General features: G+C 47.8%; 1 protein-coding gene across 1 annotated transcript; it reads left to right on the forward strand.

Moving 5' to 3' along the window:
• The first annotated feature begins 3979 nt into the window (after positions 1–3979).
• LOC144220143 (complement C3-like) lies at positions 3980–22165 on the forward strand. Its single transcript, XM_077750345.1, has 12 exons — positions 3980–4084; positions 4481–4673; positions 5012–5174; positions 5273–5343; positions 6493–6622; positions 6875–6946; positions 7086–7283; positions 15158–15266; positions 15546–15631; positions 20416–20558; positions 20658–20870; positions 22130–22165. Exons 1-12 carry the CDS (start codon positions 4014–4016, stop codon positions 22163–22165), a joined length of 1485 nt encoding a protein of 494 aa, XP_077606471.1. The 5' UTR covers positions 3980–4013.
• The last annotated feature ends 134 nt before the right edge of the window (positions 22166–22299 follow it).

The raw sequence follows: 22299 nt of genomic DNA on the forward strand, positions 1-22299 counted from the left end.
CTAAAATCTTTTTCAGTTATGCTGCTTATATCTGTTTTGAGCAGTTCTTTAGCTCTCAATTCTTCTTGGAATTTCTTTGGAGGAGAGCTCTTCTGTTTTGTCATTTTGGTTAGCTTTCTGTCTCTTGTTAGTTTTAAAGACTTTTTATGCTGTCTGCACCTGTGAGCGCTGCTGTACCCAAAAGGAGTCTTTGACTGTCCAGGGCCTATCCTTTCAGAAAGTGTTCTTTGAATGGTATCTCTTGGTCTCTTTTGTTGAGACCTTGGTTATTTTATTTTCCTACTCATAGTGGTATTTGGGATTCTCCACCATGTGTACTTTGGCTTGTTTCTTGAGGTAGCCCTGGAGAAGAAAACAGACAGACAAACACACAGGGAACAAAGGCACACAAACGCACGGACAAATCCAACAAACACCCCAACCGAGAGGGAAAACAAAAAAGTAAGGAGAAAAGAGGGAGGAGGGAAGGCGAATAATAGAAAATAAAAATACATAAAAAAGTCAAAAAGAAGAAAGAAAAAGCAAAAAAGAAGAAAGCCAATAGACAAAGAACAGTTTAAAGCATATAACCAGATTTCCCAGCTACAATTAAATATGTGGGTGTATGCAGTGCTGGTTGAAGAGCATAGAGAAACAGAGAGATGACAGGGCAGGGATGAGGCAAAATTGGAAATAGAACGAACAGGCAGAAGGGATAAGAAGCTTTTTTCAAAGAGCAAAAGGGTAGAATATGGTTGCAGAGGTGAGAGAAGGACGCTAGTGTTATCCAGAGAAACTATATAGTCTGATTACTCCAGAGAGAAAGAGATGAAAAGGTAGGTAGGTGTAGAATTTACATCTACAGAATGGATTAAATGTGACTGTTTAAGCAAGCCAGTGACCAGAATTGATCAGGTCAGTGCTCCGATTTAAAAAAAAAAAAAAGGGGGGAGGGCAGCTCTCTAGCAATGATGGGCATGGTTTGATCCAAAGCGTCCAGCGGGAGTTCTGCCTTGACAGCAGTGGGGAGAAGACTGGCGGCGCTCCAGTCCCTTCTTGAGCCCAGCGCCGCACCTTACTTTTTTGGGTGTGTAAACTCCCCGTGCTGGGGGCGCAGCTAAGGTGGGTCGCGCTCTATATCCCAGGCCAGGCCTCGTTTCCAAATCCCAGTCTGAGCACCCGACTGAAATTGCTGTATTCACAAACTCGCAGGCGATACCCTCAGGGCAATTCCAAGCCTCTTGCCTAGACCTGGGGATGGAGCCAGAATCGCTGCTCCCTTCTCCTCCAGGTCAGGGTGGTGAGCAAGGATGGGGGTTCGCCTGGGAGTGCCTCGGGTCCGCTGGAGAGCGGGAAACCGGTCCCTCTGTGTCTCGACACCCGAAACACGAACTTGCGGGAAAATCTCCCAGTTTGAAGCCTTTCGCCTCCCCTCTAGGGATCCAGCCGAGCCAGAAGCACAAAAGCGAGTCGACGCCCGGCCACTCCAGGTCGAGTTGGGGCGCGGGGAGTTGGCGCACACGCAATTATTTTCTCGGAGATTGTTTGGGATAAGTGCGTCTCCTGGAGAGCCGGAGACCGGGTCCCTCTGTGTCCCGAGCGGAGGTCTTTCTGTTCCCCAGTGACAGGGACTGTGTCTTGAGCAGTTTCAGCCTCTCTCTTTCCCCTCTCTCTCCCCTCAGAGGGGGATCGCCCCCATCCCTCTGCATCTCTGGTGCTGGCCCAATTTTATCTTCCCCAGTTCGCACTCACATTAGAAGGTTTTTGGAGTGGACTCTGTCTCCTTTTCCTCCCAAACTCCTCGATTCTGTAAGGGTTTCTATAGCTTCAGGATTTCTCCGTGTGAGATGTGGGGGCGAGTGCAATGTACGGAGCTCCCTACTTCTCCGCCATCTTGCCCCTCTCTTAAGTGCTACATCTGAGTCTTATGAAGACCAGCTCACCAGCATGCATGCATGTATTCCACACCATAATTTTGTAGGGTCACAAAGGTGTGTTTTTACAAGTCCCCAGTTGCTGTAGAGTATNAGCTCTAATGAAACCAGGAAAGGGGGTGGGGGAGGAAAGTGGAGTCAGGGAGCTTTGGGGGACCCTAGGAGGTACACCAACCCCTGCTTGAGAAGTCGAATCTCAGTTCTGGACAGTAAGCAGGTGCTTGCCGCCTCACTCCTTCCAAAGAAGAGGTGATGCAATCAAAGTAGACAGGGTCCAGGTTTGTTCTGTGTCTGCACACCTCCCCCACTCCAGGCATGCAGCCTAGGCCAGGGAAAAGGCATGGTTTACAGGAAATCAGAGCCTGGTTCCCCATTAACACCATGGGACTTTGGCAACCAGGCCTTTCAGAGATCGGGACACCCCCACCCACATACATGTTGCCTCCTGTGACATGGACTTTGCACACCCCTTCTTCCACTGCACAACCTTGCTGGGAATCCAACAGGTGCACATCAAAATGACACCGAGGCAAAAATGCAAAGCTTTGACAACATGCTGTCATGATGAGGCAGTGGGGAAATCCAGCAATTTCCTGCAAGGCCAGAAAGTATGTAATTCAGTACAATCACGGAGGGAAAGACAGCAATATCTTGCAGGGTTACTAATGTAAGTAGCACTTGGTCCAGGGTCATGCCCTTTCACGGCGATGACAGCTGTGAAGTGTGTGCTATGACAGTCTCATCTGACGTGGGGAAACTGAGGTGCAGAGTGGTTATTAATCAAGTGCCCAAAGTATACCACTAATAAGTTCAGAGCTGGAAAGTGATGCAGGCTCAAGACTACTCACTGGAGAGGGCATGGCTTGTAACCAGGGAAGTCTGTCCATTGGGAAGAGGCCGGTTACTTGCACACAATGTAACAGGAGGCAGCTGCCTCTAAGAACAAGGAAGCTCTCTGGGCACTGATAGTAAAGGATCTGGAAGGGATATGGTTTATGAAGAAAGCAAGGTGTGACCCAGGAAGACCAGGAAGAAGAGCATGCAGAGAACCCTGGGAATTTGTGTTTAAAACTTGCAAACACTTAACAATGCATATCTGTGAAAGGAAACAAGGGATTTGGTGGCACTGCGGCATGTGAGACCAGAGTGGCTGGCAACAGGAAGAGAAGGCAAATTGCCTTTTCCTTGTACATATACTTGAACCCTTTAGGTGTTTATATCCTATGACTGTCTTTGCTATTCATACAAAAAATTAAATACAAATGTATACCAATAGTAATAATTTTAATAATATTAATGACAATAATATTCCAACATTGATTTAGACAGAAAATATGCCAGCAATGGGAACTTGCCTCACTGATGAGGAAACCTTTTTTTTTTAACCATTCTAGTCTCACAGGCATCTTGACAAGGGTACATGAAGGGATCTCCAGGTTCCGCTTGTATTAAAACACATGATCACAGGGAGAGTGAACTTCAACACATACTTCAAAGCCCAGCCGAAATGTCCCCTCCTCTCAGAAGTCTTTCCTGACACTCCACAAAGCAGAGTTCTTCACTGGGAAGACACAGCACGGGGACTGGAGTGTCTGGGCTGCCTCTGTCCCCCAGCCTGACCACAGCATGGAAGAGGGGCTCTACCTACCAGCATTGAGATGGGCCCCTCAGAAGGGATTGGTTAAACAATGTACGGCCAAAACCAGACTGGGCGCCAGGCCCAGCTATCTAGGGTGGGGAGCTCTCTGGCCCTCAGTGTTCCTTCACCACTAAGTATGTGTAACAGGGAAAGGTCTTTGTTCACCAACTGACCTTGACCCTGAGGAGACCATGGCAGGGGGAAGGTGTGTCCATGCTGCTGGAGGGCATGCCCTCGGGTTAGTTACCTCAGGACACACTGGCCCCAGGGATTGAAGAACTTGGGAAATGGTATTGAGAAATCTGGGGCAGCTCCAGGAGGGGGAGGCCACGGAGCTGTGGGCGGGGCTGAGGCCGGAGGCGGGGAGGCGGGAGCCAGATAAAAGGCAGCCTCCAACAGCCTCTGCTCATTCCCTCCCAATCCTCTCCCTCACCCCTCTGTCCCTCCACCTTCCCTGCACCATGGGGCCCGCCTCAGGCCCCAGCCTGCTGCTGCTGCTCACCAGCCTGCCCCTGGCACTGGGGGACCCCATGTGAGTGGTCATGCCCCTTCCCCAAACCAGGCTACTTGTGAGGTGGGAGTGGCATTTATGGGTTCAGGTCCCAGTAGAATCCAGGGTGCACATGGGTCTGTGGAGGCAGGGGTCAGCGGGTTGGGATGTGAATCCATTCCGGCTGCCTGTGAGCTCGTGGTTTCGTGGGTTGGGTGTTTGTGGCATTCGGGGTAGTGACGGGAGGCGGATGTTTCTAGAACCAGGGGTCTGGAGGTCTGGTGCATATGGTGTGTTCAGTGATTCTGTGCCTGCGGTGATTTGGAGGGCTCGTACTCTGACTTCACAGGATTTGGGAGCTCCGTGATGTGTGGGTGAGGGTGGGACCCTGGGTCCCTAGGAGGGCAGCTCCATCCTGCGCTCCACCGGCTCCTGCAGGTTCTCCATGATCACCCCCAATGTCCTGCGGCTGGAGAATGAGGAGAAGGTACTGCTGCAGGCCCATGACCTGGACAATAACATTGCAGTCACGGTCAGCGTCTACGACTTCCCGGCCAAGAAGCAAAGGATGTTCAGCGAGACCATTGCTCTGATCAGGGAGAACGACCATTTGAGCACAGTCAGCATCAATGTGGGTGCACCTGCTGATGTCCCTCCCCTCTCTGTGACTCCTCCTTCAATTACCCCCCCATCCTGAGCCCCTAGCTTTGACCCCTCTCCTGCCTGAAGTCCTCTAAGCCCCCATCTGATCCCCCTTCTCATCCCCCCTCTGATCCCTACCCGCCTCTTGCCCTTACTCCCCCCCCAGCACCTCTCTGCCCCCACCTGGGCACACGAGGGAGACCCCCAGGGAGGGACGGGCGCTACTGGCAGGAGGGGCAGGCAGGAGGGGACCCACCAAAAGGCTGGGGCTGAATGTGGGCAAAGGGTCCGAGTTGGCATCTCAACGATTCTCTGGGCCATGCCTAGATCCCGGCCAACCAGGAATTAACATCAGGGAAGGGGAAAAAATTCGTGACTGTCCAGGCGGACTTCGGGGGCACTGTGGTGGAGAACAATGTACTGGTCAGCTTTCAAAGTGGGTACCTCTTCATCCAGACGGACAAGCCCATCTACACCCCAGGCTCCACAGGTGAGGGGCTGGGCGGTGGCTGGAGAGGGCCGGGCAGACTGGGGGGGGGGGGGGCAGGTCCTCACCCACCCCCTCTTTTCTTTCCCCCCATCTTCCAGTCCTCTATCGAATCTTCACCGTCAACAATGATCTACTTCCCGTGGGCCGGACCGTTATCGTCACCATCCAGGTACCAGCCAGCCGGGGCCCCTGACACGCCCCAGGCAGAGACTCAGGGAGAGACAAAGAGATAGAGACAGAGAGAGACTCCGAAAAAGGCAGGACTTCAGAGGCCTAAAGGCACAGAAATGTGTAGAGTCACAAACACAGAAAGAGCCCTGGACACAAGGCAGAGATGCAGGGATGCCAGTGCAGTGAGGCTTCTGCTGGTGGATTCTGGCTCCGGACAAACCTCTGGGGACGGTGTGACTCTGGACAGGTCACTCCTCTTCCTGGGCCTCAGTTTTCTCAGCTGAAGATTGGGATAACAGATTAAAAACTCTATGTAGTACAATCACTCTACTACAGCCAGGGGGCAGGCTCGAGCAGGTCCCCCCCTCCTCCACCCAGAGCTCTCTAGGAGTTCCCACCTCCTTGGGGTAAAAGCCTAAGTCTACCTGGCAGTCCCCAAGGCCCTGTAGGATTTACCCTGGCCCCTGCCTGTCCTCCCCTCCTCCCTCTCTTCCCCTCACTCACTCTGCTCCAGTCACATGGGCCTCCTTATTTTATCTCCAACTTCCATGGGTGAGTTGCTCCAGGACCTTTGCATAGGCTGTTTCCTCCTTAACCAGAAAGCCATCTTCCTACAAATAGCCGTGTGGATTGCTGTATCACTTCATTCACGTCTCTGCTCAGATGCCACTGATGGCCCAATCTCACAGAGAGGCCTCTCTGAGCATCCTGTAAAATTTCAAGCGCCCCACCCCCCCCAACACACACACATCCTCCACTCTCTTCTCTTCCTGTCATCTCCTTTAGGCATCCTATAAATTGGATTTGTTCATTTGCTAACCGCCCCCTCCCCAGACCTCCACAGAACCTAAATTCCATACAGGATGGGTGCTTGGCATATAGTAAGTTCATTAAAATTTACTAGGAGAGGGAGGAAGGGGGGGAGGGAGAATGGAAGGAGGAAGTGAAGGACCGAGGGAAGAGGTAGGTGGTTTTGGAGGTCATCACTGGTGNGCGGATGGGGGCGCACGTGGAGGAGCCGCGCTGGGGGGGGTGGGGTGGAGGTGCGCACGCAGCTCTGAGGGGGTCCTGGGACCAGAACGCAGGGGCGGCGGGGCATGTAGACCTGGGGATGCAGGCCTCCGCGTGACCCCTGCCCGCCCCACAGATCTGGGACGTGGTGGAGAAGGCAGACATCGGCTGCACCGCGGGCAGCGGGAAGGACTATGCCGGCGTCTTCACGGACGCAGGGCTGGCCTTCAGGACCAACAAAGACCTGCAGACTCCGGACAGGACAGGTGAGGGCCGGGGAGGGGGGGCCTCCCCCCAGTCGCTGAGAGCAGGTGGAGGGCACTGTTCTGAGGCGGCAGGCCCTGGCTCCAAGTCCTGCCCCAGCCACCATCTAGCGGATCACTGCTTTTGGAGCCTCAGTTTCCTCATCTGTCAAGTGGGAGCACCAACGCTCCTCCCTCAAGGCTACGGAGAGGGGTACGTCAGGAACCCACAGTCAGGGCTTAATCCGTCTTGTTTGCGTGTCCCCCTCCCCTCAGAGCTGGAGTGCCCCAAACCAGCTGCCCGGCGCCGCCGCTCCGTGATGCTCATGGAGAAGAGGATGGACAAAGGTGAGGGTCCCCGCCCTCCCCCGAACCCTGCCCATCAGGGGCCCAGCCCTGGAGGGAGGAGGGCGGGGCTGGGCTGTGGGGATGTCCTACCTGCTTCGAAGCGGCGGCTGAGGGCCTGACGGCTGTCGTGTCCCCACAGTGGGTCAGTACCCGAAGGAGGTGCGCAAGTGCTGTGAACACGGCATGCGGGAGAACCCCATGAAGTTCCCCTGCGAGCGCAGGGCCCGGTACATCCAGCTCGGGGCCTCGTGCGTGAAGGCCTTCCTGGACTGTTGCAACTACATCACCCAGCTGAGGCTCAACCACAGCCGCAGCGCCCACCTGGGGCTGGCCCGGAGTGAGTGCCCTGCCTGTAGGCCGGCCTGAGGGGGAGGCCTGGTCAGAGGGGGCAGGGCCTGGTCAGAGTGGGGAGGCCAGCCAGACGGGGGAGAACTGGCCTGAGAGACATGGACTGATCTGAGTGTAGACGCCCAATTGGGGGGAATAGGCTAGCCCAGACTTGGGAGGCTCAGTGGGAGGAGGGAGACCTGGTCTGATAGAGAAGGTCATGGTCTGAGGGAGGAGGCCCAGCTAGAATGGAGAGGCTCTGTTAAGGAGGGGAGGCCTGGTCTGACGGAAAAGGGCGTAGTGGGAAGGGACAGGACCTGTCTGAGGGGAAGGGGCCTGTTTGGGGGTCGGATGCCTCTGTCTGAGGGGGAGGAGGGCCAGAGAGGGGAGTGTGCACCCCTCTGTGGAGGAAGCAGAAGCTGTCTGAGGGGAGAGGGGGCCCTGTCTGAAGGGGGAGGATGCTTCTGTCTGAGATGGATTTTTAGCTCTCCTTACCAAAGAAAACCCACAGGGAGCCCACCGTGCCGGGGGCGTCACGGCACTTTGCATGAGGGTCACCCTGGGAGGTCCCCCGCTCAGGCAACTGGTCCCGATTGCTCTTTAACCACTGTGTGCAGAGCGGCGGCTGCTCCGCTGACCCTTCTCACTGGCCGTTTGAACACTTCTCTTGCACATCGTTTCCGTGGGGGACCAGAAACGGTGTCGTCCAAATTGGGCTCCGAGAACAAAGGCCAGTGTGAGCAGCTCGTGAAACCGAGGGAAATTTCCTTATCAACCACAGGATGAAAAGTCACAACACAGAACCCCTTTGTTTAAAAACTAAGGAAGATGCGGAAACATCACAGCCGCAGGCTGCCCGATCCAAGCAAACATATTCATCTCTTTTGGGTTGGGATTTTTGTTGTTGTTGTTGTTGTTTTGGTCTTTAAAGAGTCTCAAACAGAAAAGGGAGAAATGGGCATTAAACCCAATTAGCTCCATGTGGAATTTCTAGAAGCAAAGATATTCTCCCACAAAACCACAGCACAGTCATCAGAGTTCGGACATTAGTGGTGACTTGTTACCACCTCCAAACCCTCCAACCCCACTCAGGTTTGCCAGTGGTTTCCCTTTGGCTTGGGTGGTCTGGTTTGGTTTGGGTCCTTTATAGGAAAAGGTTCTGGTCCAGGAACAGACGTCATATTTACTGGTGGGTTCTCCTTAGTGTCTTTGGATCTGCTCAACCCCTGGCAGTGCATCCGTCTTAGTGACTTTCACGTCCAGCTGTTGGGGGGCTGTCCCGCGGTCTGGGCTGGCTCCATGTGTCCTCATAGTGACCTCCAGGCTTTGCATTTGGGGGCAGCATTGTCACAGAAGAGACATTTGGATTCTCAGTGCATCATATCAGGAGCCTAAAGACATTGATTCGCGCATTGTGGTTCCCTGAGCCCTGATCACATGATTAAGGGGCCGTCTGCTGGGTCCCTCCACTGTGGACTTCCTCTTTATTCCTGTATAGTCAATGTTTAAACCTCTTTGTGCTGACAGATAATGGCAGAATTTAAGCCAAGGGAAATTTCCCCCAAAATCAATTTTTACGTAGCCTGTATGACAGTAGATATAGATTGCTTGTTTTTTAGGTGTTGAGTTTGGTAAGGTCTTTATAGATTTCAGATACTAGCCCTTTTCTGCTATGTCATTTACAAACATCTTCTCTCATTCCATTGGTTGCCTTTTAGTTTTGTTGATTGTTTCCTTTGCTGTGCAGAAGCTTTTTGCCTTAATGGAGTCCCAAATAGTTAGTTTTTCCTTTATTTCCCTTGCCTTCGGAGCCATGTTAAGTAAGAAGTTGCTGCAGGTGAAGACAAAGAGGTTGCTGCCTGTTTTCTCATGTAGGATCTTGATGGTTTCCTGTCTCACATTTAGGTCTTTCATCCATTTTCAATTTACTTTTGTGTGGTGTTAGAAAGTAGTCCAGTTTCATTCTTCGGCACGTTGCTGCCCAGTACTCCCAGCACCCTTTGCTAAAGAGACTGTCTTTTTTTCCATTGGATATTCTTTCCTGCTTTGTGGGAGATTAGTTGGCCATACATTTATGGGTCCATTTCTGGGTTCTGTTCTATTCCACTGGTCAATGTGTCTGTCTTTGTGACAATACCATACTGTCTTGATGATTACCGCTTTGTAATACAGACTTAAGTCCAGGACTGTGATGCCTTCACCTTTGGTTTTTGTTTAGTTTTGTTTTTTTCACCATTGCTTTGGCTGTTTGGGGTCTTTTGGGGTTTCATAAAAATTTAGGATTGTTTGTTCTAGCTCTGTGAAGACTGCTGGTGCTATTTTCATTGGGATTGAATTGAATGTGTAAGATTGCTTCAGGTAGCATCAACATTTTAACAATATTTGTGCTTCCAATCCATGAGCATGGACTGTTTTTCCATTTCTTTGTGTCTTCTTCAATTTCTTTTATAAACTTTTTCTATAGGTGTCAGCATACAGATCTTTTACCTCTTTGGTTAGGCTTATTTCTAGGTATTTCATGGTTCTTGGTGTAATTGTAAATGGGATTTATCCCTTGATTTCTCTTTCTGCTGCTTCATTATCGGTGTATAGAAATGTAACCAATTTCTCTACATTGATTTTACATCCTGCGACTTTGCTGAATTCATGTATCAGTTCCTAGCAGTTTGGGTGGAGTCTTTTGCGTTTTCCAGGTAGAGTATCATGTCATCTGTGAAGAGTGAAAGTCTGGCTTCTTCTTTGCCAATTTGGATGACTTTTATTTCATTTTGTTGTCTAATTGCTGAGGCTACGATGTCCAACACTGCGTTTAACAACAGTGGTGAGAGTTCGCATCCCTGTCATGTTCATGATCTTCGTGGGAAAGCTCTGTTTTTTCCCCACTGAGGATATTAGCTGCGGGCCTTTCATATATGGCTTTGATGATAAGGTATGTTCCTTCTACTCCAATCTTACTGAGCATTTTTATTAACAATGGATGCTGTATTTTGTTAAATACTTTTTCTGCATCTACTTACAGGATCCTATGGTTCTTATTTTTTAATTTTTTAAACATTTATTTATTATCAAGAAACAGAGAGAGACAGGGCATGAGGAGGGGAGGGGCAGAGAGAAGGGGAGACACAGAATCTGAAGCAGGCTCCGGGCTCTGAACTGTCAGCACAGAGCCCGATTTGGGGCTTGAACCCAACAAACTGCTAGGTCATGACCTGGGCCAAAGTCAGACACTTAACTGACAGAGCCACCCAGTGCCCCAGGATCCTATGGTTCTTATCCTTTCTTCTATTGATGTGATGTATCATGTTGATTGATTTGTAAATATTGAACCAGTACTGTAGCCCAGGAATGAATCAGACTCAATCACGGTGAAGAATTCTTTTAATATACTGCTGAATTCGATTTGCTCATATCTTTTGAGAATTTTTACATCCATATTCATCAGAGATATTGGCCTGTAATTTTCCTTTTTAGTAGGGTCTTTGTCTGGTTTGGCAATCAAGGTAATGTTGGCTTCATAGAATGAGTCTGGAGCTTTCATTCCATTTCTGTCTTTGGAACAGCTTCAGGAGAATAGGTATGAACTCTTGTTTTAAATGTCTGGTAGAATTCCTCTGAGAAACCATCTTACCCAGGACTCTTATTTGTTGAGAGATTTTTGATAACCTATTCAACGTCTTCAGTGGTTATGGGTGTGTTCAAATTTTCTATTTCTTCCCTTTTGAGTTTTGGTAGTGCATGGGTGTCTAGGAATTTGTCCATTTCTTCTAGATTGTCCAGTTTGTTGGCATATCATTTTTCATTGCATTCTCAAATAATTTTATTTCTGTGGCATTGGTTGTGTTGCTCCTCTTTCATTCATGATTTTATCTGTTGCGTCCTCTCGCTTTTCTTTTTGAGAAGCCTGGCTAGGGGGTTATCAATTTTATTTATTCTTTCACAAAACCATCTCTTACACTATATCAGAACTATTGATCTGTTCTACTAGGTTGTCTTTTTTTTGGATTCTATGTTATTTATTTCTGCTCTTATCTTTATTATTTATCTCCTGCTGCTGGCCGTGGGCTTTCTTTTTGCTGCTGCCTTTCTAGTTCCTTTAGATGTGAGGTTAGGTTATGCATTTGGGACCTTTCTTGCTTCTTGAGATTGGCCTGAATTGCAATGCATTGTCCTTTTAGAACTGCTTTTGCTGCATCCCAAAGGGTTTGGCTGTCATGTTTTCATTTTCATTTGTCTCCACACATTTTTAAATTTCTCCTTTAATATCCCGGTTGACTCATTCATTCTTTAGTAGGATGTACTTTAATGTCCAAGTGTTTGGGGGCTTTCCATTTTTTTTCTTGTGGTTTATTTCAAGTTTCACAGTGTGATTGGAAAATATTCATGGTATAATCACAATCCTTTTATACTTGCTGAGGGCTATTTTGTGACCCAATATGTGATCTATTTTCAAGAATGTTCCATGTGCCCTTGAGAAGAATGTATATTCTGCTGCTTTGGGATGAAAAGTTCTGAATATATGTTAACTTCATCTGGTCCAATGTGTCATTCAGAGCCATTGTTTCCTTACTAATTTTCTGCCTAGATGATCTTTCCATTGCAGTAAGTAGAGTATTAAAGTCTCCTCCAAGGCAATGATATTACCTATATGTTTGTTTATGTTTGTGATTAATTGATTTCTATATCTAGGTTCTCTCATTTTGGGGGCATAAATATTTACAATTGTTAGTTCTTGATAATGGAACCCTCAATTATGATATAATGCCCTTCTTCATCTCTTGTTACAGTCTTTGTTTTAAAATATAGTTTGTCTGGTACAAGTATGGCTACTCCGGCTTTCTTTTGACATCCAATAGCATCACAGATGGCTCTCCATCCCTTCACATGTCCACAGGTCTAAAATAAGTCTCTTGTAGGCAACATATAGATGGATCTTGTTTTTTATCCATTCTGATACCCTATGTTACCCTATGTCTTTTGATTGGGGAATTTAGTCCATTTACATTTAGAGTGATTATCAAAAGAGATGGACTTAGTGTCATTGTGTTATCTGCAGGTTTCACACTTACGGTGCTGTCTCTGGTCCTTTATAGTCTTTGCTGCTTTCCACTCACAGAGTCCCCATTAGGCTCTCCTACAGGACTGATTTAGTGGTCATGAATTCCTTCAGTTTTTTGGGTTTTTTTCTTAATTCTTTTAATGTTTTATTTATTTCTGAGAGAGAGAGAGAGAGAGTGTGAGCAGAGGAAGGTCAGAGAGAGAGGGAGACACACAATCTGAAACAGGTTCTAGGCTCTGAGCTGGCTGTAAGCACAAAGCCCAACACGGGACTTGAACCCATGAACCGCAAGATCATGACCTAAGCCAAAGTCGGAAGCTTAACTGACTGAGCCACCCAGGCGCCCTGAACTCCTTCAGTTTTTGTTTGTCTGGGAAAGCCTTTACCTCTCCATCTATCCTGAATGACAGCATTCCTGGATAAAGGATTCTTGGCTGCATATTTTTCCTATTCAGCACATTGAATATTTCTTGCTACTTCCTTCTGGCCTGCCAAATTTCAGTGGACAGCTTGCTACTACCCTTTTGTGTCTACTCTTGTAGGCTAAGGCCCATTTTTCCCTAGTTGCTTTCAGAATTCTCTCTTTATCTTTGTATTTTGCCAGTTCCACTGTGATATGTCATAGTGTTGACCTGTTTTGTTGATTTTGAAAGGAGTTCCCTTTGCTTCTAGACTTAGATGCCTATTTCCTTCCCCAGATGAGGGAAGCTCTCAGCCATAATTTATTCAAATAAACCTCTGCTCCTTTCTCTCTCTTCTTCTAGAACTTCCGTGATATGGAAGAAGAATCCATTAGGTCTTTTTCATTTTATGGAATCACTTAGGTCTCTGATTCTCCCCTCATGGCCTAGTAATTTCCTCACCCTCTTTTTTTCAGCTTCGTCATTTCCCATAATTTTATCTTCTATTTCACCTATCCTCTACTCTACTTCTTCCATCCTTGCTATCACTGCAGCTGGGTTATTTTGCATCTCATTTACAGCATTTCTTAATTCATCGTGATTATTTCATAGGTATTTGGTCTCTTCAGCAATAGATTTCTGCTGTCTCCTAGGCTTTTTTCAGGCCCAGCTACCAGTCTTATGACTGTTATTCTAAATTCTCGTTCAGAAATATTCTTTATATCTGTTTGAACAATACTCAACTGCTGTCCTGTTCCCTGAAGCCCCACCGTGTTGATGTTGGGGAGAAATGGCGGCACCCCAGTCTCTCCTCCCCCGCCCCCCACCCGACTGACTGTGTCAAACCATGCTGTTCAGGCTGCCCACGGGGTGGGGGCCGGTTTGTCCACAGCTTCCCGAGCCTCCTAGGCACTCAGCTGAGATGCAAACCCTGATGTCTTAAAGGATTCCCCCTGCCCACCCCTGTTACAGCACGGACCGAGTTCCGGGGTAGAGCCTTTCCCCCCAGCCAACATGGCTGGTGCCTGCAGGGTCTTTTGTCCGGGGGGGGGTGTCACTAAACCCTCCTCCCACAGTACTTGAGGGAGGAGACTGCCCTCTCCCAGTGACCCCAAATATCGCTACTGCCCCCGGGCTGGCTCCCTCCCCACAGCCACACGCACAGGCCAGCTGGGTCAGAAGAAAGTCACGCTGAAATCACAGGACACTTCAGTCCAAGTGTTCTGACCTCAGGACAGCTATGTTTGACAGACAAGGGAAATCCCAGTCCCCCTACTTCTCTGCAATCTTGACTCCTATCTATTTTTTTAAAATTTTTTTTAATGTTTTTATTTATTTCTAGGAGAGAGAGAGAGAGAGACAGCGCGAGCAGGGGAGGTCAGAGAGAGAGGGAGTCACAGACTGAAACAGGCTCCAGGCTCTGAGCTGGCAGTCAGCACTGAGCCCGACGCGGGGCTCGAACCCACGAACCGCGAGATCATGACCTAAGCGAAAGTCGGACGCTTAACCGACTAAGCCACCCAGGCGCCCCGACTCCTATCTATTTTTTAATATTTATTTATTTTTGAGAGAGGGCGAGCACGTGCAAGCAGGGAAGGGGCAGAGAGAGGAAGGGACAGAAGATCCCTAGCAGGCTCACACAGACAGCAGCGAGCCTGATGCAGGGCTCCAAATCACCAACCGTGAGATCATGACCTGAACAGTAGTTGGACACTCAATGGACTGAGCCACCCAGGTGTCTCGTGTTGTATGATTTCTTTAGTCGGTTGGAGGTGAGACAGAGTTACTTGCATGTGTGTATCCCACAGGCACTTTGATGGATTATTCCACAATGTGGGTGGATTTAGGCTTCAGTGGATTTCACCTACTTTGTTACTAGGCAGACCGAGAGCCACGTTACAATCGCCCCTCGTGTTTTGAGGAAAGCTCAGACAGGGCTGAACCGTATTCTGGCCATACTTCATCTACTCGCTGATGGTGTCAGGCCACCCCATCGCCAGGGGTCACCAACAGGTCTGGGGAGTCTCATGAGCCACCTGTTTGCTTGGGAACCACAACCAACAGATGCAGCAGGCACGGATCCTGGGAGCCACCATGCTCAGAGACTCATGGAAATGCTTTCATTCCTGTGAAAATAGGATGAGAGGAAATAATATGACCCAGCCTGGACTATTTTTGCCTTTGTACCAATACAGTTGCAAAATGTCATTTTTAATAGTGTTGGGGGTTGGGGAGGAGCAATAAGGCAAACATGCCTGTGAACCTCCCCCNCCCCCCCCGCCAACCCCCCCTCCCGCCATCATGGACTGTGGTGTGTTTTGCTGGTGGGAACCCCTTCAGATATGTAGAGATAAGTATCTCGGGTTCAGTGGAGAAAGGGGTCTATTCTAAACCCAGATTACCCACTCCTCACCCTGTGCCTCCCAGGTGAGATGGATGAGGATATAATCCCAGAAGAAGACATCATTTCCAGAAGCCAGTTCCCTGAGAGCTGGCTGTGGCGCATGGAAGATCTCAATCAACCTGCGAAAGATGGGTAAGGCTGAGATACCCCCAAATCAATCCATCCTCCAGGCCAGCTCCTATAGCAGCCCAGGCTGGACCACTTCATTTTCATGTACCCCATACCCCTCTCTTCTGGAATCATCATGCAACCCCATAATCAAGCCTAGAAGAAAGTCAAGAGTCCATCTACTTTCATGTGCCCCACCCCCACCCACCTCCAACCTACCCCTTGGGGCCCCTCCACACCAGCTGTTCCCCCACACCCCTGACGTCTGCCTCCTCCTGATACCCCTACTTCTCCCCCATCCAGAATCTCCACGAAGTCCATAAGTATATTTTTGAAAGACTCCATCACCACCTGGGAGATTCTGGCTGTGAGCTTGTCGGACAAGAAAGGTGAGAGAAGGTGGTGGCCCCAAGCTCAGCAGGCAGGCACCCCAGGGCCACTGGGCATTTTCTCATCCCATCCAGAGAGATCCCCTATGTCTGGGTGGCTGACATACTGCTCCCAGGTGACAAGAGGGGTGTCCTACTCTGTGGATGATAAGGCAGTGCTTTTTGTAAATAGATTTTCTTTTGAGAGCAGTTTTAGATTCACAGCAAAATTGAGGGGAAGGTACGAGAGTTCCCACATACGTCCAGTCTGCCCACCCCCGACGTACACAGTCTCCCCCATGCTGACAGCACAGATTTGCAAGAACAAACACCCTCAAAGGGTAATATTGACACGTTGACAGGGTGATGGGTAAATTGATTAAGAAAATATAAAAGAGGAAGCAGGATGAAATGCATGATTGGAACATGGATGGTCAGATTGTGAATCTTGGCAAAAAGGTACAGGGAGGAGGCGACCACAGGGAGCTGGCAAGCCCTGGTCTAACACTGGTGGCCTCGGGCAGGCCCGGAAGCAGGGTGAGGCGAGAGAGGCACTAACTTTAAGAATAGATGAGTAATATTTTCACGTGATCATTTTGAAAAAATCAACGTGACTCTAACAACAAAAATCGATGATGAACAAAATACCTCCATTGTAAATAGAAACCAGCACCGTCAGAGCCATATTGGAGTTTGAGGCTAGAGGGGAAATGTGTGCCCCTGTCCCGTGTGCCTGATTTAGGTACATTTTATTTATTTTTATTTTTTTAATGTCTATTTATTTTTGAGAGAGAGAAAGACAAAGCATGAGTGGGGGAGGGGCAGAGAGAGAGGGAGACACAGAATACGAAGCAGGATCCAGGCTCTGAGCTGTCAGCACAGAGCCCGACGTGGGGCTCGAGCCCACAAACCTGTGAGATCATGACCTGAGCCGAAGTCGGACACTTAACCCACTGAGCCACTGAGGTGCCCCATGATTTAGGTACATTTTAAAGGTTATTTTTTTCCCCCTGAGCATTAAAGGAGTTGAAAAAATATTGAAACATTAAAAAGGAGGGGAAGTAGAAATTTCTTATTCGTGCCAAAGCAACGTGTTTAATAATTTTGTTTTGTTACCATTTATAATAAATTGCACTTTATTATCACTTCCCTTTCCTGACTTCAAGATGTTCAAAATCTGCCTCTTTGCTTGTTTCGTTTTAACGGAAGGAACTGAAACTGGCAGTTTCTCTTGACCGAGTGAGGGCGGCACATGGATTTCTGGGCACAGGGGCTCATGATTTTCCTTTTGCCTGAAACTCCAGAAACAGCTCAGCGCACTTCCGGTTTGTGGCCCCCACCCGTGTTTCAGATCAGAGTATCTTCATATCTCCTCACGGTCCGTGTGTGTATATGAAGGTCCTGTGTGAGGCTTCCTTAAAATCAGAAAAGTTCTTGCAGCTTGAAAAGAGAAAGTTGAAAGCCACAGTTTAGATCTCAGCTACTGAAAGCATGTGCCCTGAACCACTAGTCATCTGGCAAAGGTGCTTTACCTGGGAGTTTGTAGCAATTCAGAATCTTGGACCCCACTCCTGACCTGATGACTCAGAACCTGCATTTTAATATGATCCACAGGGTTGAGGGGGAGGGGGTCGGATGTGTCTGGAGCCTAGAGGAAGCCTGTCCTGCATCTGCACCTCATCACTGACGTCATTCAGGGCTGGATGGCTCTCTACGGATGGCTCTCTGTGCAACATAGGATGTTGAGCAGCATTCGTGGCCTCTACCCGCTAGATTCTGGGGGCACTCCCACCCCGGTTGTAACATGTCCCCAAAATATCCCCAGAAGTTGTCCAACGCCCCCCGGGTGTGATGGGGGCAGCATCGTAAAGGGTCCTGTGGTTTTTCTATTCTGCTCTCTGTACCCTTGTGACGTCTTCCCAATATTGTTGTCTTACCAGGTACGATGTTTTTAAGCTTATTTATTCATTTATTTAGAGAGAGAGAAACAGCGTGATCTGGGAGGGGCAGAGAGAGGGAGAGAGAGAGAATCCCAAGCAGGCTCTGCACTGCTGGCTGCACAGAGCCCAATGCAGACCTCGAACTCATGAAACCGTGAGATCATGACCTGAGCTGAGATCAAGAGTCGGACGCTTAACTGACTGAGACACCCAGGTGCCCCAGTTGATTGTTTTTTTTTTCAATTAACGGGTTTTCTTAAACAATTTTAGGTTTACAGAAACCATTGAGCACAAAGCACAGAGAACTGCCACTCACTCCTCAATTCCCCCAAATTCCCTTTCTAACCCTTTTCTGCATTTGGTGGTACATTTGATGGGACAATATTGATACATTATCATTAACTGCAGTCAGTAGCTTAGGGTTCCCTTTCAGTGATGTACCTTCCGTGGGTTTGGACAAACCAGTGGCGACATGTAGCTGTCCTTCCAGGATCACGGAGAATAGTCGTTTCTCTGCCTTAAACATAACACGGATGGTGTGTCAGAAGTCACTCCGTTTTTGGTTCTCTTTCGGTCCTTCCGTCTTGTTCAAGGGAACAGCGAAGCCTGGTGCACAGGTGCCTTCATCTCCTCTCCAGGTCTTGTCGACCGACTTTGATTAGCAAGGAGAGAGCAGGTCCCGCTTTGCGCAGGCACAGCGCAAGCTAGCCAGTATTTAACAAAACCGTTTTGTTTCCCTGGAGGTAGTCTCCTATTTATGGTGCAAAAGCTGGTTTTTCAAATTAAGTATGACTTTAAGAATGTGAAAACGGGGGGTGGGGATGGCGTCTGGTTGGCTCAGTTGGTTAAGCATCCGGCTTTGACTCTGGTAATGATCTCATGGCTCGTGAGTTCGAGCCCCATGTCAGGTTCTGTGCTGAAAGCTCAGAGCCCAGAGCCTGCTTTGGATTCTGTGTGTGTGTCTCTCTCTGCCCCTCCTCCACTCGTGGTCTGTCTCTCTGTCTCAAAAACAAATAGACATTCTTTTAAAAATTAAGAATGCGAAAACAGGGACACCTGACTGGCTCAGTTGGAGGAGCGTGCAACTCGGGATCCTGGGATTGTGAGTTCGAGGCCCACATTGGGTGTAGAAATGGCTAAAAGATAAACTTTTTTTAAAACTGTAAAAATGACTAGTAGAAAAGAAATGGTAACTACTTCCTGTGAGTATAAGAGACTCCCTGAGAATGATGAATAATGACTGTAGGTTAGGAAATAAGGATTTTGTTTAAGCCTCTATTTTTTTCCACCACTGAAAAATAAGCAAAAAATTTATTAAACTTTTATAGATTTCTTTTTCTTAACTGTCTTTTTTAAATGTTTATTTATTTTGAGAGAGAGAGGGAGAGGGAAATCGTCCAGGGCAGAGAGAGAGAAAGAGAATCCCAAGCAGTCTCCACACCATCAGCTCAGAGCCTGACGCCAGGCTCCAATTCAGAAACCCAGAGATCATAACCTGAGCCGATATCAACAGTTGGATACTTAACCAACTGAACTATCCAGGTGCCCCAAATTTTTTACACTTCTTGGTGCAATAGTATTTTTATTTATTTTTTAGGGTAACACTTGTAATATGATAATGCTTTTATAAATTTTGCTTGCATCAACCCTTTGCTTGAATATAACCTCGTAGCTGTTGAATCACAAATTAACCATTGCTTTTGCCATCGTTTTCACTCCCTGTAGATCAGCACTGTCCACCAGAAATACAATATAGCTGTTCATCATTTTAAATCTTCTTGTAGCCCCATTAAAAAGAGGAGGTAAAATCAATTTTATTATACATTTTCTTTAACCAAATATCTCCAAACTATTATTCTTTCAATATGTGGTAAATGGTAAAAAAAAAAGTTCAAAAATATGTTTAAAAAAAAATCGCAATCATAATAATGTTATAATAATCATCTGTTCATATTTGAGAATAATCTATTAATATGTCAAAATTATGAAAGATACAATTTACTCCTGTTTGTACTAAGCTTTTGAAATCTGGCACATATTTTATACCTGCAGGCATCTCAAGGAGGGTGCTAACCTTTTTCTTTAACATTTCATTTTTATTTATAAGTCATCTCTACACCCTGCATGGGGCTCGATTTCTGGCCCCAGGTCGAGTTGCACTCTCCACTGACTGAGCCATCAGTGGAAAGGCACCCATAGACTTTCATTGGAAATACTTTGATCTCTATTTTAAGATTTGAAAAATGTACAATTGAAAAGGCAGATTAGCATATTAAAGTTGTTCTAAACATATGTTTAAAAGTTTTCTGAGCTATGGGGCACCTGGGTGGCTCAGTTGGTTAGGCATCTGACTTCCACTCAGGTCATGATCTCATGACTCTTGAGCTCGAGCCCTGCACCAGGCTCTGTGCTGACAGCTCAGAGCCTGGAGCCTGCTTCAGATTCTGTCTCCCTCTCTCTCTGCCCCTCCCCTGCTCATGCTCTGTCTCTCTCTGTGTGCCTCAAAAATAAATAAACATTAAAAAAAATTTTTTTTAAGTTTTCTGAGCTAGTCACATTCCAAGTGCCCAGGGACCAGAGAGAGTTCAGGCTACCATTTTGGAGAGCACAGGTATGGACCCTTCAGGTATGCCTTAGCTCTTCCCCCCTGCACACCTACCTATGAATAAAACTGCAAGAAGAAAATAGAAATCGTATATCACAGTGACTCCCAGCTGCCACTGCTATCGGTAATGTATCACCTTTACAATTGTTTAGCCCACGGGCTTCTACAAACACAGGCTGAGCTTGACACAGCTCCCACAGTCAGGGGTAAGCAGTGAGACCCTGTCCACCTCCTCCCCTTGACACTCCACTCCTGGGCAGGGATCTGCGTGGCTGACCCCTACGAGGTCACGGTGATGCAAGACTTCTTCATCGACTTGCGGCTACCTTACTCTGTGGTGCGCAATGAACAAGTGGAGATCCGAGCCGTGCTCTACAATTACGAGGATGTTGGGGAGCTCAAGGTTGGTCTCTGGGGTGGCAGAGGTATGATGGAGAGCTTGGATAATGGTGCATGGCAGAACCATGGTACATTCCTCTGCCTGATACTCTCTCCCTGGCAGGTGAGGGTGAACTTGCTCTACAACCCAGCCTTCTGCAGCCAGGCCACTGCCAAGAAGCCCTACCAGCAGATTCTGGAAATCCCAGCCAAGTCCTCAATAGCCGTGCCTTTTCTCATCGTGCCTCTGAAGGTCGGTCTACATGAGGTGGAGGTCAAGGCTGCTGTCTATAATCGTTTCCTCATGGATGGTGTCAAGAAGACCTTGAAGGTCGTGGTGAGTCCATGGGGACACCTGCAGTCTCTTGTCCTTCGGGAGAGGCTTCTGTGTCCCCATGCTGTCAACCCAGGCTGCAGACCCTGACCCTGAGACACCAGGGGTGTCCAGTGTCCAGCTTAGGAAATTCGGGAGTCCTGCAAGTTTGGAAGCAAGGTGGAGATTAGTAGGGTGAGTGAGTGAGGAACAGCTACATTTCTACTTTTTCCTAGTGATGAACATTCTCAAATAAAATAGGAGATCAAGTCATCAATAAAAATAAAAGTCACGCATCAACTCTCATTAATATTTTCAAGCAAAATGTGAGACCATAAGAGCAATAATATTTTAATGCAATGCTGTAAGGAGTCAGAATTAACACCAAAAAAGAAAACCCCATATGGGGGCACCGGGGTGGCTCAGTTCATTAAGCAACTGACTTCGGCTCAGATAATGATCTCATGGTTCGTGGGTTTGAGCCCCACGTCGAGCTCTGGACTGACAGCTCAGAGCCTGGAACTGCTTCAGATTCTGTGTCTCCTTCTCTCTCTGCTCCTCCTCTGCTCATTCTGTGTCTCTCAAAAATAAACATTTTTTAAAAACATGATTAACAAAAGAACAAAATTTTAAATAGAGATGGTGGCAAGTCAAACCATAATTGGAACCTGAAGTTAAAGGAAAAATAAAGGCCCCCATCTACATGTGTTTTTTTAATGGTTAAAATTGTTGCGTGGTTAATTTTCCCCTGTAATGTTAGTCATTGAAATAATAGTGAAACATTACAAAGTAAATACTTTAACACTGACATTGTTATTTTACAGTGAAATATCTTATTTATACCCAAACCAGAATTTATTATAATTTTTCTTTGCTGACTTTAATGACACCAAACTCATATATACATATTTTTTATTTCTAGGAGAGAGAGAGAGAGAGAGAGACAGCGTGAGCAGGGGAGGGTCAGAGAGAGAGGGAGACACAGACTCTGAAACAGGCTCCAGGCTCTGAGCTGGCAGTCAGCACAGAGCCCGACGTGGGGCTCGAACCCACGAACCGCGAGATCATGACCCAAGCAAAAGTCGGACTCTTAACCGACTAAGCCACCCAGGCGCCCCCTCATATATTTTTTAAAGATTTTATTTTTAAGTAATCTCTACACCCAATATGGGACTCAAACCCAACAACCCCAAGATCAAGGGTCACATGCGTTTTCACCGAGACAGACAGGTGCCCACAGGAGCATAATCTTAATTATCCCTTTTGTCGGGGGTCCCAATTAGGCTCAGTGTGGCACCAATGGGAAGAAACCCAAGTAGGGCGTTGGAGACTGCATGGCACACCCCAGAGCCTGTGTGTCCATAACTTCCCAATTGTGCACACTCTCATGATGAAAGCTTGAAGTCTGCCATAGCAGGGATATTCACAGGACGGGAAATGCCAGTGATTCAAA

Source organism: Crocuta crocuta, unplaced genomic scaffold (assembly GCF_008692635.1).
Source record: "Crocuta crocuta isolate KB4526 unplaced genomic scaffold, BGI_CrCroc_1.0 scaffold110, whole genome shotgun sequence".
Classification (NCBI taxonomy): domain Eukaryota; kingdom Metazoa; phylum Chordata; class Mammalia; order Carnivora; family Hyaenidae; genus Crocuta; species Crocuta crocuta.

What these genes read in the sequence shown, in the direction of transcription:
- LOC144220143 (XM_077750345.1), top strand. Translation starts at nt 4,014, where the DNA reads ATGGGGCCCGCCTCAGGCCCCAGCCTGCTGCTGCTGCTCACCAGCCTG. An exon ending in GGAGAAGAGGATGGACAAAG is followed by an intron (nt 6,947 to 7,085) that starts GTGAGGGTCCCC and finishes GTGTCCCCACAG; the next exon opens with TGGGTCAGTACCCGAAGGAG. An exon ending in GAGCTTGTCGGACAAGAAAG is followed by an intron (nt 15,632 to 20,415) that starts GTGAGAGAAGGT and finishes ACTCCTGGGCAG; the next exon opens with GGATCTGCGTGGCTGACCCC.